This window comes from Chamaea fasciata, unplaced genomic scaffold, assembly GCF_029207755.1.
Source record: "Chamaea fasciata isolate MVZ Bird 193981 ecotype frontalis unplaced genomic scaffold, bChaFas1.0.hap1 SCAF_1, whole genome shotgun sequence".
In the NCBI taxonomy this organism is placed as follows: domain Eukaryota; kingdom Metazoa; phylum Chordata; class Aves; order Passeriformes; family Sylviidae; genus Chamaea; species Chamaea fasciata.
Genome location: NW_027094086.1, coordinates 92,198,735 through 92,214,212, shown reverse-complemented (window position 1 = coordinate 92,214,212; position 15,478 = coordinate 92,198,735). Strand labels below are relative to the sequence as shown.

At 37.9% G+C, this 15,478-nt stretch overlaps 1 protein-coding gene across 2 annotated transcripts in view; it reads right to left on the bottom strand.

Moving 5' to 3' along the window:
- The window catches only part of CDKAL1 (CDK5 regulatory subunit associated protein 1 like 1), a 383,001-nt gene that overhangs the window by 19,105 nt on the left and 348,418 nt on the right, over positions 1–15,478 (bottom strand). For both annotated transcript variants that reach the window (XM_066189285.1, XM_066189298.1), the window contains 2 exons: positions 9,269–9,352; positions 5,044–5,208 (listed from right to left, as the gene is read on the bottom strand). In XM_066189285.1, the coding sequence (XP_066045382.1) occupies positions 5,044–5,208; positions 9,269–9,352 (249 nt within the window). The remainder of the gene's footprint in view (positions 1–5,043; positions 5,209–9,268; positions 9,353–15,478) is intronic.

Here is a 15,478-nt window from a genome sequence, read left to right as displayed (position 1 = left end):
TGGTTGCTAACTGAAAATCAGTGGCTCTCTCCTCATTTCCTCCAAAGAGCCCAATGACTTGAATAGCTATTAGCTTAACAGGTCAACTGTGGCTATTTCCAAGCTGTGGGAGTCACAGAGATGTGCACCAAGATCCTGGACTCACAAAGGAGACATTGCAAATGCTAGCTCCCAGCAGATGCCATTCACAGGGGAAGTGTTAGACTTCAAGAATATCATCACAGAAACCAATGGAAAACAGAAAACTGAAAGATGTGCCTGTATTTGTTTGAAAAGAAAGTCAGTCATAGAAGCATTATAGAAACATGAATGATGAATATAAAATAATCATGACTGGGGATTAAACAGCCTGTTAAAATTATTTCTTTTTCTCTTGCCTTGATTTTCCATCTGATTAAAACTTCCCACCAAAGGCCCTCAGACTTATGGGGCTTTGATTCTGGCAATGCATTGCAACTCTGGCAGGTAGCCAGCCTTTTATTTTTATCCCTCAGTCCTTTGGTCTTTTCTTCATATATTTTTCATCTTGCAGTATTTTTTTCCTCTAGTCACAGAACATATGTACACAACCAGAATTATTTTTGGAGGACAGAAGCACAACATACTCTATTTCTGGTTCTAACAAGAGATCATATTCTTGCAGATTCTTACTTTTATTCAATGATTAGTTTTGGGCAAACATTTGTCTGAAAACAGGATACATTTATTAGGTATTTTACTTTATGCTGCTGAGAAACAGTCAAGATCCCTAAATGTGGCCAAATAAAACTAATTCAAATATTAAAATTGTTTTTTCTTGTAAATTAGATTACATTAGACTGTTGACACAAACTGCTGACTTTTCAAAAATATTATCCAAAGAAAATATATTCAACACCATGTGCACTGCAAACCCACCTCCAAATCCTCAAAGACAAGTTTACCAGAGTGCTTAAGAACATAGAAAACATGCTAAATTGCTCTTCTGAATCTCAAAATGTTGAAGTGCACTCTTAATGTTTTATCAACTTCAAGCCTTCCTCAATAAAAGGATGTAACATCTACAGCATTTACATCTTCTTTTTGCTCTTGTGAAACTCAACAGAACGAAATCTTGACCAAAGCTTTGAAATACTTATTCACTGATATTTGTAATTGCAGTTAGTAACTCATGACAGGTTTGTTTTGTCTGAATGTTCATTTTAAGGTTACTGTCACTACTTTTTAATGTCCAGTTCACATACATTCTATCTTAGATCTACAAGAACCAAATCCAAAAGTGCCTTTACACGTGTTCATGCTTTCTTGACTTCAACTTTCACCTATATATCCTCTGCAATGTAAACATAGTTCTATTACTGAATCAGCAACTGCACATTTTAAAGCCAAGTAAGTCTACAGCAGATCTGTCAACTGAAATTTCCAAATGTGTTTGTCCTCCACAAATAGCCCTCCTGTAAAATTGTGCCACTTGGAGACATCACTCCCTTTTGAGTGACTTTTATAAGAAAATTCATGCTGAATTAAAAAATTGTCCTGGGTTGTAGTATAGGATGTGCACAAAGTATTCTATCACCATCTTCATGAACTGTTGAATCCAGGTGGGGCAGTGTTTTCCCAGACCCCCTCCCTCTGGGCCATTATCTTCTGTTAATGGCTCATCAAATGCCTTGCCCATGACTCACAGATAACTCCCTCCAGGAGCTATCTCTGTTTAATGGGCCATCAAGGACCCCCTGCATGACTCATCATCCCATTGTGAGATGCTCCGCCCAGGGGGAGTAACCAAGCATTCTCACCTGGATATAATCTGGGGTTTGGGACAGTACAGGGGGCCCTTACCCACTGGATTCGCAGAGGACCAGAGCCACCAGACCTTTCCACGGGATCACTGCTTCAGGAAGACCACCTCATCTGGACTGCTTCCATCACCCTGCTCAGGTTGTATTCTGACTCTGTCAGTGGTCTTTTGTATTATTGCATCTATTTTATTTTACTTTCTTTCCTTTCTTCCTATTAAATTGTATCTCTGACTTGGAGCCTCTCATTTGTTCTGCTTTCAAACCACTACAAAAATAAAAAAGAAATCCTGGCAAATACTTGTGCATTTTACTACTTAGTATGTCCACTAAAATTAATAAGTCTGATTGCTTTGACAGCTTTTTAACCCAAGCTGCTGTCTCCAAGACTCTTCTGTCTTTTCTGCCCCAAATTCTGCCACAGAGCCTAACATTATTGAATGTCAAGACCTTATTCTAAGCCCATGTACTTGGTTACAGTTTTTCCCTAAAGAGTATAATAACTGTAAGACATTCTACACTATTAGTACACTAATGGATATGCATATTAGCTGTGTTCTCCATACACTGAAAAATCATGAAATTCTAGAAATATTTTGAATTAATTCTATTTATATATCTGCCTCACTACTTGTCACAGACATACAATGTGTGAATATTTTATGGAGTCTCTAAATCTTTCTTTGTACTTTTGCATTTAGCATTCCCTCTCTTTCAGTCAGATCTGTTGACTCCAGTTGGCGACCTACTTATTTCTTTGGACTAATTTGCTGCCAGAGTGATGCAGCCAAAAAGGTCAAAAAAAGGCCTACAACTGTTCCTTCAGACGCACACCCTGCTTGTGGTGCTCGCTCTGAATTTGTCAGAAAAAAAAAATTGAGTGTTACGTATCAGATGAGAAAGAGCACACAACTGTAGATAAGCTCTGATTCTTTGGAAGTCCTTCTCCTCACGGCATCTCTGGAAGTACCTTCTTGCTTAGGATGAGTTTATCAACTTGCTTTGACATCCCCACATGATGGTGCTCTCAATTGATTAATTTCCTTAAAAGCTACAATTTCAAAAGCTTTCACTCTTTCTGGGAACATTCCTCATTAGGGAGAAGTAGAGCTGTGATGGATTTTGAAACACCTTTTACTGTGTGCTATGAAAGTTAATGAAAATACCATTAATAATGAGCAGACTTTAATTCTTGCTCATATATGTGCACAGTGGAAAATCTATCCAAGAATTTAGTTCTGCAAGTTGCAGAAAACCTAGTGGAGACACTTGGGATCATGTTAAAGACCCAAGATATTTTGCTACTTTTGAGTGAGTATCTAAATTCATCCATTCTGAGTTGCTTTCTTTGGCTTTCCCCAACCTGCCATCCGTGCACGTAACAAGCTACAAAAGGCTCACATGACCCTCAGATGTTGCCCATTTTATCTTGCTCAAAGCATCTTTGATTGGAACTATATGTCCTGAGCACATGCAGCAGGAAGTGTTTCCCAGGAGTCCAACCAAAAAGAGCAACCCAAATTGCATCTTGCAGCCAGCTAGAAATCCAAGGTAACTTTTGTGGTAAACTAATTTATTTTTTTTTCTGGAAACCTAAAGAAAGTTACTGACTTTCTATTTATATGTATGATTTTTCAGGATGAAGTTCCCACTAGGAATTTCAGTTCATGTTCTATGTATTATACATTGGCCAAGTGTGATTAAAAGCTTTCAGCTGCAGCTTCTACGTACCAAAGAGGTTCCATTTACTGAAATACTGAAATTCTATTTTTTTTCCATTAAACAAAAGTTCCTAACATTTCCAGTGGACCAATCATATATAAGATACTCCCTTGAAGGAGCCCTGGTAACCACAAAAGTCATGAAAAGCAATTTGCCTTAACATTTGCTTGCTGCAGCCATTTACAGGAGGATTCCAGATACTTGTTCGTGCCTATTCAAAGGGCAGGACAAGCTCTATATATCTCAATGAGTCCCTATGGAAATTATCAGTATCCTTCATTGTAATAATTTTATCTCTCATTTTAACATAAAAAAATTCAGTCAAGATTCTGCTTGCTTGTCCCCATCTACAAACTTCTGGCAGCACATACTCAGTTTAATGACAGTCTTGGTTCTGTTCCAGCAGATTATTTAAAAAAAAAACCCCATTCTGATGAAAAAATCAGCTGTGTTTAAATAGGCACATAGTCCAACCAGACAATTTGAAGGTTTTGGCTGTTTTTCATCTCTTACAGACCCTTATCAGGACAATATACTCATACACATAGACAATACTAATGGAGAGCCTAGTAATGTGTTTGTGCCTAAGTGTCACGATCTGCTGAACACATTACAGTAGGTGCATTACAGGGAGTGCATTATTGCTGCTCTATGTTTCCACTTATTCAAGAGACCAAGGAGCTTAGCTTAATACTGGTCACCTCAGGTATGCCTCAATGATGTATTTTAAATGTGACTACTTAGAACATAAACAAGGACATGTATATACTTTAATACTTATCAGCAATTTACTGTAAAAGCAGTAAGGTGGCTGAAAAACTGCCAATTATCCTTCTCCCATGTGCTACATATTTTTTGGAGATCCTAACAACAGTGCTGGAGAAAGGACATCAAATGATGCTTAGAAATGTGATACACATTTTCATTTCACACTCCATCAGTTTTTACAACTAGAGCTCCATGAAATGTATGAGAATACTTGGCTAACAGCCCTATCTACTGAGCTGTAAAATAAGAATCAGATCTCTTTTTAAAAGAGTTTCATTTTCTTTACATGACTAAATCAGATGTTGACCTTTTTCCAAAATATATTGTAAATATTCCACATCTCTACCCTTCAAATTATTTTGAATCTCTGAATAGTGTTTAGACATGTTTTAAAACATATGTAATCAATACATATTTTTTTAAAAACAGCTTTTTAAAGCAAAGTAAACTCATTCATCCTTCCACTAAAGTGAAATACATTGAATTATATAATTACTGGTGTTAAATCTTTTCAATTCTAGTAAGTTCTTTCCCCATCTTGCATCTAGAAACAAGAAATAAGTGTACTATTGCCTTTATAGTCAGCAAAGTAAAGCTACGGGCATCAGCAAAAACATATTTTGAATTCAGATTTCAATCTGTCAGAAAAGATTAAAGCTTCATGCATATATAAATGGGAACTATAAAATGATAACAGATACATAGCATGGAATCATTTTGCTTGAACAGCTGTGGATTTGCCAGTGTAGTAAAGCAGAAAATGTCTTTTACTCACCTCTGTTAAACCAGAAACTTCTCCTTTTGCTAACGGTCTGCTGATGGATGCAGTGTGAACTCTGGCATCTGATACTGGCTCCCCCTTCATAAAATGTTTCCCAGCTTCATAAATATCCACTTCTACCATCTTACCCATTAACAGAGGATCTTTTGGCACAAGAACCTTTCAAATAAAATAAAGACATAGTTACTAAATTCCACAACGAACATTAGAATCTCTAGTATCCACTCACAAAACAGATTTTTGATAAACATCAGAGAAAATCCTAAAACTTAAACATTTCAGTCACCAGCGTACATTACAGCCCCTGGCACACTTGACCAGTAAGATCTCCAGCCTGCATTCTATGAGAGTTTTGCAGTGTTAGCTCAGCTCTTTTCAACTCCAGCTGATTCCTTAAGTCATGTTTTTTGATTGATGAGAAATTTGGGCCTGGATTGCAGCTTTTGAATCCAGACCCAAACAGTTCCCAAGGGCATTTGTATTACAGAGTTCTAACAGACTGCTGTAAAGCTTCCCATTTTCATCTCTGTCCCATGACACATAAAAAAAAAAAAAAAAATCTGAGTCTGTAAAGGCTTCAGGACAGAAAGTATACCCTTGTTTCTCTTTGCACAAGCCTTTATTTTGATTGTGCAGATCCTTTGCAGCTGAGATGCATGATTGACAATGAATGCCTGTAAAAATAGATGACTATTTCTTGGGTCAGCAACTAATGCCACTCTTTCCTGAATTTGCACAACCATGATATCAGACAGTCCCACTTCACAAAAAAGATAGCACATAACAGATATTCCTAGGTCATGCATTTAAAAAAAGAAAGAGCCCAAAATACAGGAGCAATGTTTTTTGCTGGAAGAATAAATGGACCTAAAATGGCTCTAAAATAGGTAAGCAGTTGAAAAAGAAAAGTGGAGTAATTTCCTGATGAAATTACATTTTTTTTTTTAAACTGTATACAATGAAAAATTGAATCATGGGGACTTACTTAACAACATTTACTTGAAGCTCATCCACACACAGAATCCCAGGATGGGTCAGGTTGGAAGGGATCTCAGAGGGATCATCTGATCCAATCTCCTTGTTCAAGCAGGGTCATTGTAGAGCACATGGCACAGGATTGCACCCAGACAGTTCTGGAATCTCTCCAGTGAGGGAGACTCTACACCCTCTCAGGGGCCGGGCTTGGTCACCCACAGAGTAAAGAAGTTCTTCCTCATGTTCAGGGGGAATTTCCCATGCATCAGTTTCCACCCACTGCCTCTTGTCCTATTGCTCAGCACCACTGGGAAGAGCCTGGAAACATCCTCTGACACCCTGCCTTCAGATGCTTATGGACATTGATGAGGTCCCCTCTCAGTCACCTTGTCTTGAGGCTGAACAGGCCCAGCTCCCTCAGTCTGTCCTCGTAACAGAGATGCTCCAGTCCCTTGAACATCTTTGCTGCCCTACGCTGGACCAGCTCCAGGTGCTCCATGTCTCTCTTGTCCTAAGAAGCCCAGAACTGGACACAGCACTCCAGGTGTGGCCTTACCAGGGCTGAGAAGAGCTTTTCAAAGGCAATGATCACATCTTTGTATCTTGATTCTTTGATGCTGACATTGAAATGCCTTTAAATGGCTTATTTTTTAGGACCACATGTACAGAGGACCTTCAGAGAAAAAAATCTGTGCCACCCAATTTGGAGACCATTTTTTTGCCAAACACTGCCTCTCCATTTTCACCTATCACAATTGTTGATTTTCCCACTTGGAGGAAATCCCCACCAGTGGTTTCCCTTCTTCCCTGAAGGCTCAAGGTGTTCATGACTGTAAGCATTTTGAGATCCTAGGACTCTGCTGAGCTTCCTAAGAATCTTCCAAGTAAAGCAGCCATCTTTGCTTTTCAGAGACAGGCAAGCTGAGACTAAGCAAACACATAGCCAGGACCCTAATCCTCAGAGAGTGTTACAATGCAACTGGATCACTGTTCTTTCCATGTAATTCATCTTGGGAAAATTTAAATCAAAGGCGAACTACGTAGCTGAGTATATCACTGGGCTCATGACCTCTGTAGATCTTCTATCTCCTCATGCAAAAGAGAACTAACTAAATATACACTCAACTTCAGAAAAAGAAAGAAGTGAAAAAAACTGCAAAATAGCATAAAGAACCAAGCATCCAGGTTTGGCACACACTCAGACATTTTTTTGAAATAAGCATTTGCAAAGAAAAAACCCTCAGTGATATTTCTAAGAAACTAATTTACACCAGCAGAAACTCTCACCTTGGCTGTGGATCTGGCAAAGCAGTCTTTGGTCACTTCAGACTACTCTGCTCAATGTAACCTGTATCACCTAAGCCTTTACAAGTGTCAGCTGCAGCTCTACCATTAAGTCTGCCAGTGCAGCTCTATCGATGTGGGTTTAATAGCAAATTCTTTTAGTACAGATGAGCTCAGTCAAGACAGAATACATTTGATAACTATTTGGGTTAACAGAACACTACACCAGGACTCTGAGCTTCAGCTTAAATAATATATAACGTAATATTTAGACTTACGAGTGGTTTTCAATTTACTATCATTCAATTTACTGCTATTAATCTTAGTTACTAGCATAGATTCTTGTGCTTAGCTGGGTGAGCAGTAGGATACCATCCTTATGAAACATGCCAAACATAAGATTTTAGGGAAAAGATTTGTATTTTCTTAATTGAAAGCATTTCTTCCCTAATAGAATGTAAAATGAGCCCCTATGTGACTATTTGCATTTCATGTACTCTTTACCAGTCCCTGTCATGAGATGTATTAGGTGCTGTACAAACACAACACAAAAAAATCAACACTTTGTTTCCTGTACATATTGCTTTTCATTTAATTAAGTAAGCTTCCATAAAACAAGCACTGAACAAAAAAGCCCCAAGAAATTTCTTTTTAATCTCTATGTGGAAGACCATGTTCCTCAACTCTGACTAATCAGCTACAAAATCAAAGAGGATTGATACCTAAGACTTAGACAGAAGTTGGATACGTAATAAAAAAAGAGAGAGAGAGATTTAGCAAAAAGAAAAGAAGGAGAAAGTGAGGAAAAAATAATCAGTGACCCAGATATGTAACAGAAACAGATATTTCAAGACTAGCGATGTTACTACTAAGGAAAAATAAATAAATACACACTGTAACATAACCCAAAACCAGAAGAAAGCACAGCCATCATCTACAGTCTCTGCAGGTTCAGAAAACTGAATACCAAAAGGTAGCAAAAGCAAACTGTAGACAATTGAGTGCAAGAAAATGGAGAATAAAATCATGATGACTCAGAAAAGCCAATTTTATTGGTCTTAAACAAGTCATTGGCTTTTGAGCAAAAATAACAATTTTGTGAAATTGATGCACGTACGTCCTTCCCAGCTCAAAGACAATGTTTTTGTGTGGCAAGAATTTATCTACAGGAAGTACACAGAAGGAAATGACAAAAACTAGAAGGAAGAAACGCCATTTAGGGGAACCTACAGAAGCCTGAGAATTAGGGGAACCTACACAAAAAAAAATGAGGTTCAACAAGTCCAAGTGCAAGGTGCTGCAGCTGGGTTGGGGCAATCCCAGGCATAAGTACAGACTAAGAGAAGAACTCAGGGAGAGTGAGAACTTTCCTGCTCAGAAGGACTTGGGGGTGCCGGTGGATGAGAGGCTGGACATGAGCTGGAAATGTGCACTTGAAATAGAAAAGCCAGCTGTATCCTGTGCTGCATCCAAAGAGGGGTGGCCAGCAGGGCCCCCTCCAACCCAAACCACTGTATGATTCTTAGATTAACACAACATATCATGCTAAAGTGTTATTCTAAAAAGTTTCTCACCCTTCTATTGTCAGTTCTTTTTTTTTTTTTTCAAATTGCATTGCCTGAAACACTTTTCAGAAATATGTATGCAAATTGTCATGACTCAACTATTCAGAAATCAATGCTTTGGGGACATAGAAATTAAAATTACTGCTATAATTAACAGCTTCTTAAACCATGCTGTACACTCAAACACCCATTTTTAAAGATAATTTCAGGTAAATTATATTTACAACACAATAATGCAACAAAATATCTCATTAAAAAGTCTTGATGGTCACACGTTTCCTGGAAAATGCTTCTTATTTCTTTACTAGAATTTTTTTATTCTGACACTGTGTTGCTGAGATTATCAGAAAGCAGAGATAAAACAAAAAGATGTTATTTGGTTTATTTAACTGTACCTGCTCATAGAAAGGATTGTGAGCAACGTAGTAATTGGAGTCAAAGGATTCTTCTGTTACCAGAACTCTTTGCCTCTCACCAACCTGGAAAATAGAAGATGAGAGATGACTCAGAAAGCAAACCCAATGAATTACACTGAGAAGAGAATTGCAGTTACAAACAAATGCCCTTAGCAGAAACAATCAATTTCTCTGAGAAAACTCTGTATCAGCAAGAAAGTGGAGTTGAGAAAACCCTACTTATAAAAGCCTAAAACTAACAGGGTTAAAAGCCAGAATCGAGGGATAGAACTGAGGGGCTGTAATGTCTTAACATGAAAATCCAGTTCAGAAATATAAACTGATTTTTACTTATTAACATGACAGCAAATAAGAATGTCAGATGTGAACAAAGTCCATTACATCTTCATCCACCTGATGAAAAAAATCTGCCATTGCTCATCAAAAGGGTGTCTTTTCTTTAAAAGCCATCCTTGTTATTTACAATGCTGGGGCATCTCCTTATCCCCTCTTGGTGATCCCATTTCACTGTACTCATGAGTTCACACTGATTTCCATGACAGTGGAGCCAACACTGCATATTACAAAGACTCAAGAAAAAGAGTTTTTAAGTCACAGACCCAACATAAAGGCAAAATAAACACTGGTCTGGAAAGACCTATGTTTCAATTAAACTTCCCAACTTCTAAATGCAGTACCACAGTTCAAAGGAGCCACCAATTTTAAAATTAAATGGAAGATGCCAAGACAAATCAGTTGCATTTAGGGACCAAACAGATACGGAACCAGATACGGAACCAAATCTGACTTTCCCCAAAGTTCAAAATCCCCCATATAACACCTCTGGTCTTGTCCATTACTGAGTTTATGACAAAGTGTATAGCTAACTTCTGCAAACCTGGAAGGACATTTAGTTCACATTTCTAGTCTGAGCCCATCTCTACTTTTTCCATCTAAATGTGCTTTGGATTATTTCCAAACTATTTGACAAATGCATTCTGCAAATTACAACTGTCTAGCAAGTTAAATTTACTCACTGCTTTTATTACTATTCCGAGACTTAAAAAGTTTTCACATTTTACTCCAAAGTTTTAATATCTATAAGCAAAGTTACATTCCCCTCCCCTCTCCCTGAAAGATTCCCACCACATCCTAGTGGCAGCTGTTACACACAAGTTTTAAGACTTCCATCATAAGTTCCATGTGAACTCTGCAAGATGCAGAGTGGATAATAATGTTTTGATTCTTAAAGGTACAAGCAGTGAAAGATAGGATTAGGGTTTTGTCTTACAGTTAAGGGCAGAAAATAGAACTTTAAGAAATAGGAACAGCAATGGTACATTGGTGTTACAGTGTATATATATGTACACACATATGTATACACATGAGATAGGTATATGATTCTCCATTTGCTAAAAAGAAAGACTTCACAGAATAACTCTTGCCTTCCCTTCCTCATGCATTTATCTGGAACATTCCCAAAGTAGGCCCTGGAAAGCAAGGGAGACACCAAGCGTTTCCCCAAAGGCAGATAGACTTCACTCTCCAGAATCACAAGTTGTGGGGTACACAGCAGAAGGGGCAAAATCCCTGAGTTCCAGACCCAGTAACAGAATCCTAATAGTAGAAAATATGTATATTTTTGCATACTTTTAAGAGGTGTTTAAGACTTGTTTATAGCACATTTAGAATTTCCATTCTCTGGGAAGTTTGCAACTACAAATAACAACAGATAAAACATACTCAAATTTCAATAAAAATCCAGTGCAACCAACAGCATGGTGGTTTTTTATTACTGTTTTCAACAAAACAGTCATTAAATTTAAATCCTCAGAGGAGTTTTGCAAAACATGTCAAAAAGGCACTCAAGATAACTACTCCAGTAAGAAGATTACAGAAAACATTTCCCCTAAACTGAGAGGTTTTGTAACTTCTATAATATTTGAGACCACAGCTTTTAAAAATCATAACTCAACATCCGCTGTAGCACTGAAGTGCGCAAGTATCAGATGTCCTGCAATATTATGAAAAAGAGGAGGACAGAGTGTTAGCCAAGCAACACCCACTCTTGGGCAAACATGCTACCACTGAAGAGCACGAAGGCAAATCACCAAGTCAGGTCCTCACATCCTATTTATTATTTACTGACGCTGAAACTTAGCAAAACCAGCTCAGAGAAATATTGGGTCTGTAACTCATTTCTCAACTGTTTTGTGGTCCCTGGATCTCTCTGGTCATAACAGTCTGCCTTCGTGGCTGTGAGCCCTGTCTGTGAGATAGACTAGGCTACATATGTTATCTTTGTACTCTGAGATGACAGAACGGTAAGCATATTATGCAGAAAAAAAAAATTTAAAAATCGGAGGGAAGAAGAAAAGAACATCTGTGTTAGATTATTTGATATAAGCTGTGGTTTCTTCAGAGACATGTTGCCAGCTTTTCTCAGCTTTGTTTCCAGGAGCCAAAAGAGGTCAGGTCTGCATGTCTCAGTCAGGGGAAGAGCTTCTGGGCTCAGACTTTCTTGGGAATGGGAGGAAATTAGGAAGACTAAATTCATCAAATAGTATCGCAACGGTGGCATTTAAATTGAGGATCTGAAGTTTAGAGGAGCGATATAGCCTATACCAATTTACAGTATATGCATACAGACAGACACACAGACAGACACACACAAGACTAGCATGGCACACGGTAAGGAACGAAAAGTAAACCCAGTAATTGTCCATTTGCTGAAGTTATGGATCTGTAGCCTTGACCAAGGCTGAGCTCCCAGAGAGATACGATACTCAGCTATTTGCAGACTCTTTTGCCATAACAACAGAAAAGGAAAATTCCATTTAATGAGTTAGGCCATTGCGTATTCATGATCTACAAGACTAATTGGCTACATGCATTTGTAAGACAGAAAATTACTATCTATCCTGCATCCAAGTATAATTAAGAAGAAATGTAAGTACGCAGAATGCAGCTTTGGTATTGAAATTTGTTCAAGAAGTGGAATATGTCATCATTTCTGCAATTATTCCCCTGGGATCTCTAAGTGCCTAAGTTTCACCTCTCTCAGAATTTAAATATGCAGAAACCAGACATGATATCTAATAACAGTCATAATTATAATAACTTTGATGATTTTTTTTCAGGCATGTAGCAGCAGAAGTAGTTCAGTATCTTATTTTTTTTCCTATTCTTTCATCTGCTTCCATAGGTACACATGAGTTCCAACTCTCAGGGAATTACAGTTCTGCCAAAGCATCTGGAACTGAGGCAACCCAGCCCTGGCATCTCAATTTGAAAAGGTTTCCTACAGAAGCATTATTTTTTTTATTTTATGGATGACCTTATGAAAATATTTATGAATGATAGCAAAAAACCCTTGTCCAGCAACTTCCCCCATGTCATAGTGGACTGGTCACAAAATTTACACAAGGGAAATTTGCTTTCACCAAAAACAATGCAACAATTGCTGCTGGTCCAATCACTTCCTGCACTGCAACATTTACCAGGAAGTTTGTAAATCTCAGAGTTAATAATCAAATAATTTAGGAATTTTATTTCATTTTCATTTATCCTACAGGAAATTCTGACATGATAATTCTTTAGCTCAGTTTTTCCTTTACCAGAAACCATGAAAAGCAGTTTTTCCAGCTGGCTGATTTTATAAAACAAATGAAAAGCAAGAAATGTCCAAAATCCCTCTTGGATGCAGTCAAATTAAGTTTCTTTTTTAAACCAAAACTGAGCAAATCACATAAAACATAAGATCAGTTTTTAAACTCTGCAACAGTTTGGGTGCCAAGCCCTGTCCCTGTTTACGTGCTTTGATAGAATATTGCTACATAACATCAACAGTGGCGCCTGATGTGATTACACTCAGGTAATGTATACCCCCCCATATTTTTTTTTTCGCCAATGAAGACTATGATTGCACGGTTTGGATTAGTCACTTACTACAGCCAGAGCATGCAGCACATGATTTTTCTCAACGTTTCCTTATTGCTCTTTCACCTGTATTTTATCAGCTTTGTTTTTAAGAGTCATTGATTGGCTAAGAAGATATAAATTAATAACCACTGTATTTCTATACTTCTCCCACAGAAGAAAGCACATTGCCCATGCAGCATCTCCCCTGATTTAGAGACAGCGACCAAAGCCTTATTCAGGCTAAGTTCAGTTCACAGTGGAATTGGTAAGCATGTCTCCATTTCTCTTGAAGGAGGCTGACTTGGATTCTGACCCAAATCATTATGGAACATACTTAGTACAAGGCTTGAAAGCCACATAAAAATCTGCTTTCCTGTATTTGTTATTTAAATACGTCATAAAGCAAGCAATGAAAAATACACACCATCACAATTTATGCGTGCATGTTTTAGCAGATTATTCTGATGTATAGAATATTTCTGGTAAACATGCATATTTGACCTTTATTAAGTATAACGAAGTTTAAGCAAAAGCAATGTAGACAGTGTTTATTCTACATCAGTTTTGGTTTATTCTCTCCTGATTTTTCAGTTGCAGTCTAATTATTTTGAATAAATTTCAGTAATTATGCAGACTATGCATTCTTCACTATAAAGCAGAAATAAACTGCTGGACCTACTTTTTATAAATCATGTGAATGTGTCTGTAAATAGAGCCACATTCTTGAAAATTATAATTAAGCATTCTCTAGGTCTTCTGTTTACATATTGTAGGTGTTTTCTCCACCTGACAAAGAAGTCAAAGTGTGCCCTGTAAAAGAGAAAAAGTTTCTAGAAACTTATGACATGGTCCTGTTTTGATGATACCAGAACACATCTTTTTTTCAAAATCTTCTTTGTACTGCTTTGTTCTGCTATGCAGCATTCCTCCTCCAAAACTTAGGACGTATACATCCCTCTCTTTCTGAAGGTAATCTAAGAGACAAAGCATGGACTTGGAGCTTTTTGACAAAGTTGTTAGGGATTTAAATGTGGATATAGGAAAGCAGTAACATTAAAATAGTTCAGCTCCTGAGCATGACAATTTTTATGCTGGGATAAATATACTTTTCTAGCACACAGCATAGACAGCTGCCACTTCACTAAGGCACATGTTACAATGGCTGTCCAATTCCAGATGGGTAAATGCCTCTTTTTTATTTTGTTATGTTCAGTGCATAACCCTGCACAGAACTACAGCAACAGAGTGACATAAATATTTAGAGTTCCACATCTTTTACATGATAAAATAATCAGTCAGATTAATCTTTACAACATGTGTCCAGCCCATTTTACCTGAAGAAAGAAACATAGAACCTGAGCACTCCAGTGCTGCAGAGTAAGCAGCTGAATTCACCACCACACGGATTTCATGCTTTCCTACTTCTTCCTCCCAACCTAGACAATGCTGTCTCAGTCCTACAATGCCACTAATCAGCAACAAAACCAAAATTCTCAGTGTTTTTCCTGTACTTATATTGCTCAGGTTTTTTCCAGCCTTAGAAACAGCACTGGGTGGTTGTCTTCACATACAGGAAAGTAACTCAGCTCTTAACGAATGAACTCTGGAAACCCAAGTGAAAAGCAGACAACGCCTAGCAAGGTGTCTCATTTCACCATCAACCAATATAGCTGACTTTGTTAAATCATCGTTATTGAACTGCCCTTATTTAAACAAAACTGCAGATTTTTTTTTTAAAGATTGCATAAAGAGTATGACTTATGAAATAATACCCAGGCAAATGGCTTTTTTAAATTTCGCTTTAGGCACACTTGCTTCAGCCACACTGCTCTTTCCACAGCATCATTCGAAATTCAGAATGGACACAGGCAACAGATGCCCACAGAAAAAAACCCTTTCAACCATTTTCCAGGCTGGCTTGAGGCTGTGCAAACTGGAAGGAAGGATTAGGTATAAATTAAAAGACAGCCAGCTCTAATAGTACACAATCAGCATAACAAAAAAGTGCTTTAGACCTTCGGCAGCAGGCACTGCAGCTCATTAACAGCAAGTGAACACCTTCTCTTGGGTCCCCTTATGAATTTGTTGGCATAGTTATGGGGGAGGAAAAAGGAAGGGAAGGAAGGAGGTGAGAGATAGAAGTAGACTGCTTCTGCTTTCTTGGCCCACTGCTCACGCTTCAGGGTAAATAGATCCTTTCTATTATTGTGCACCTGCATCTGACTGCTTCATTTTGATTTGGTCTCCTGCTGGGAAAATGTAGCTTCTCCCAGCACATACAAACCCTGC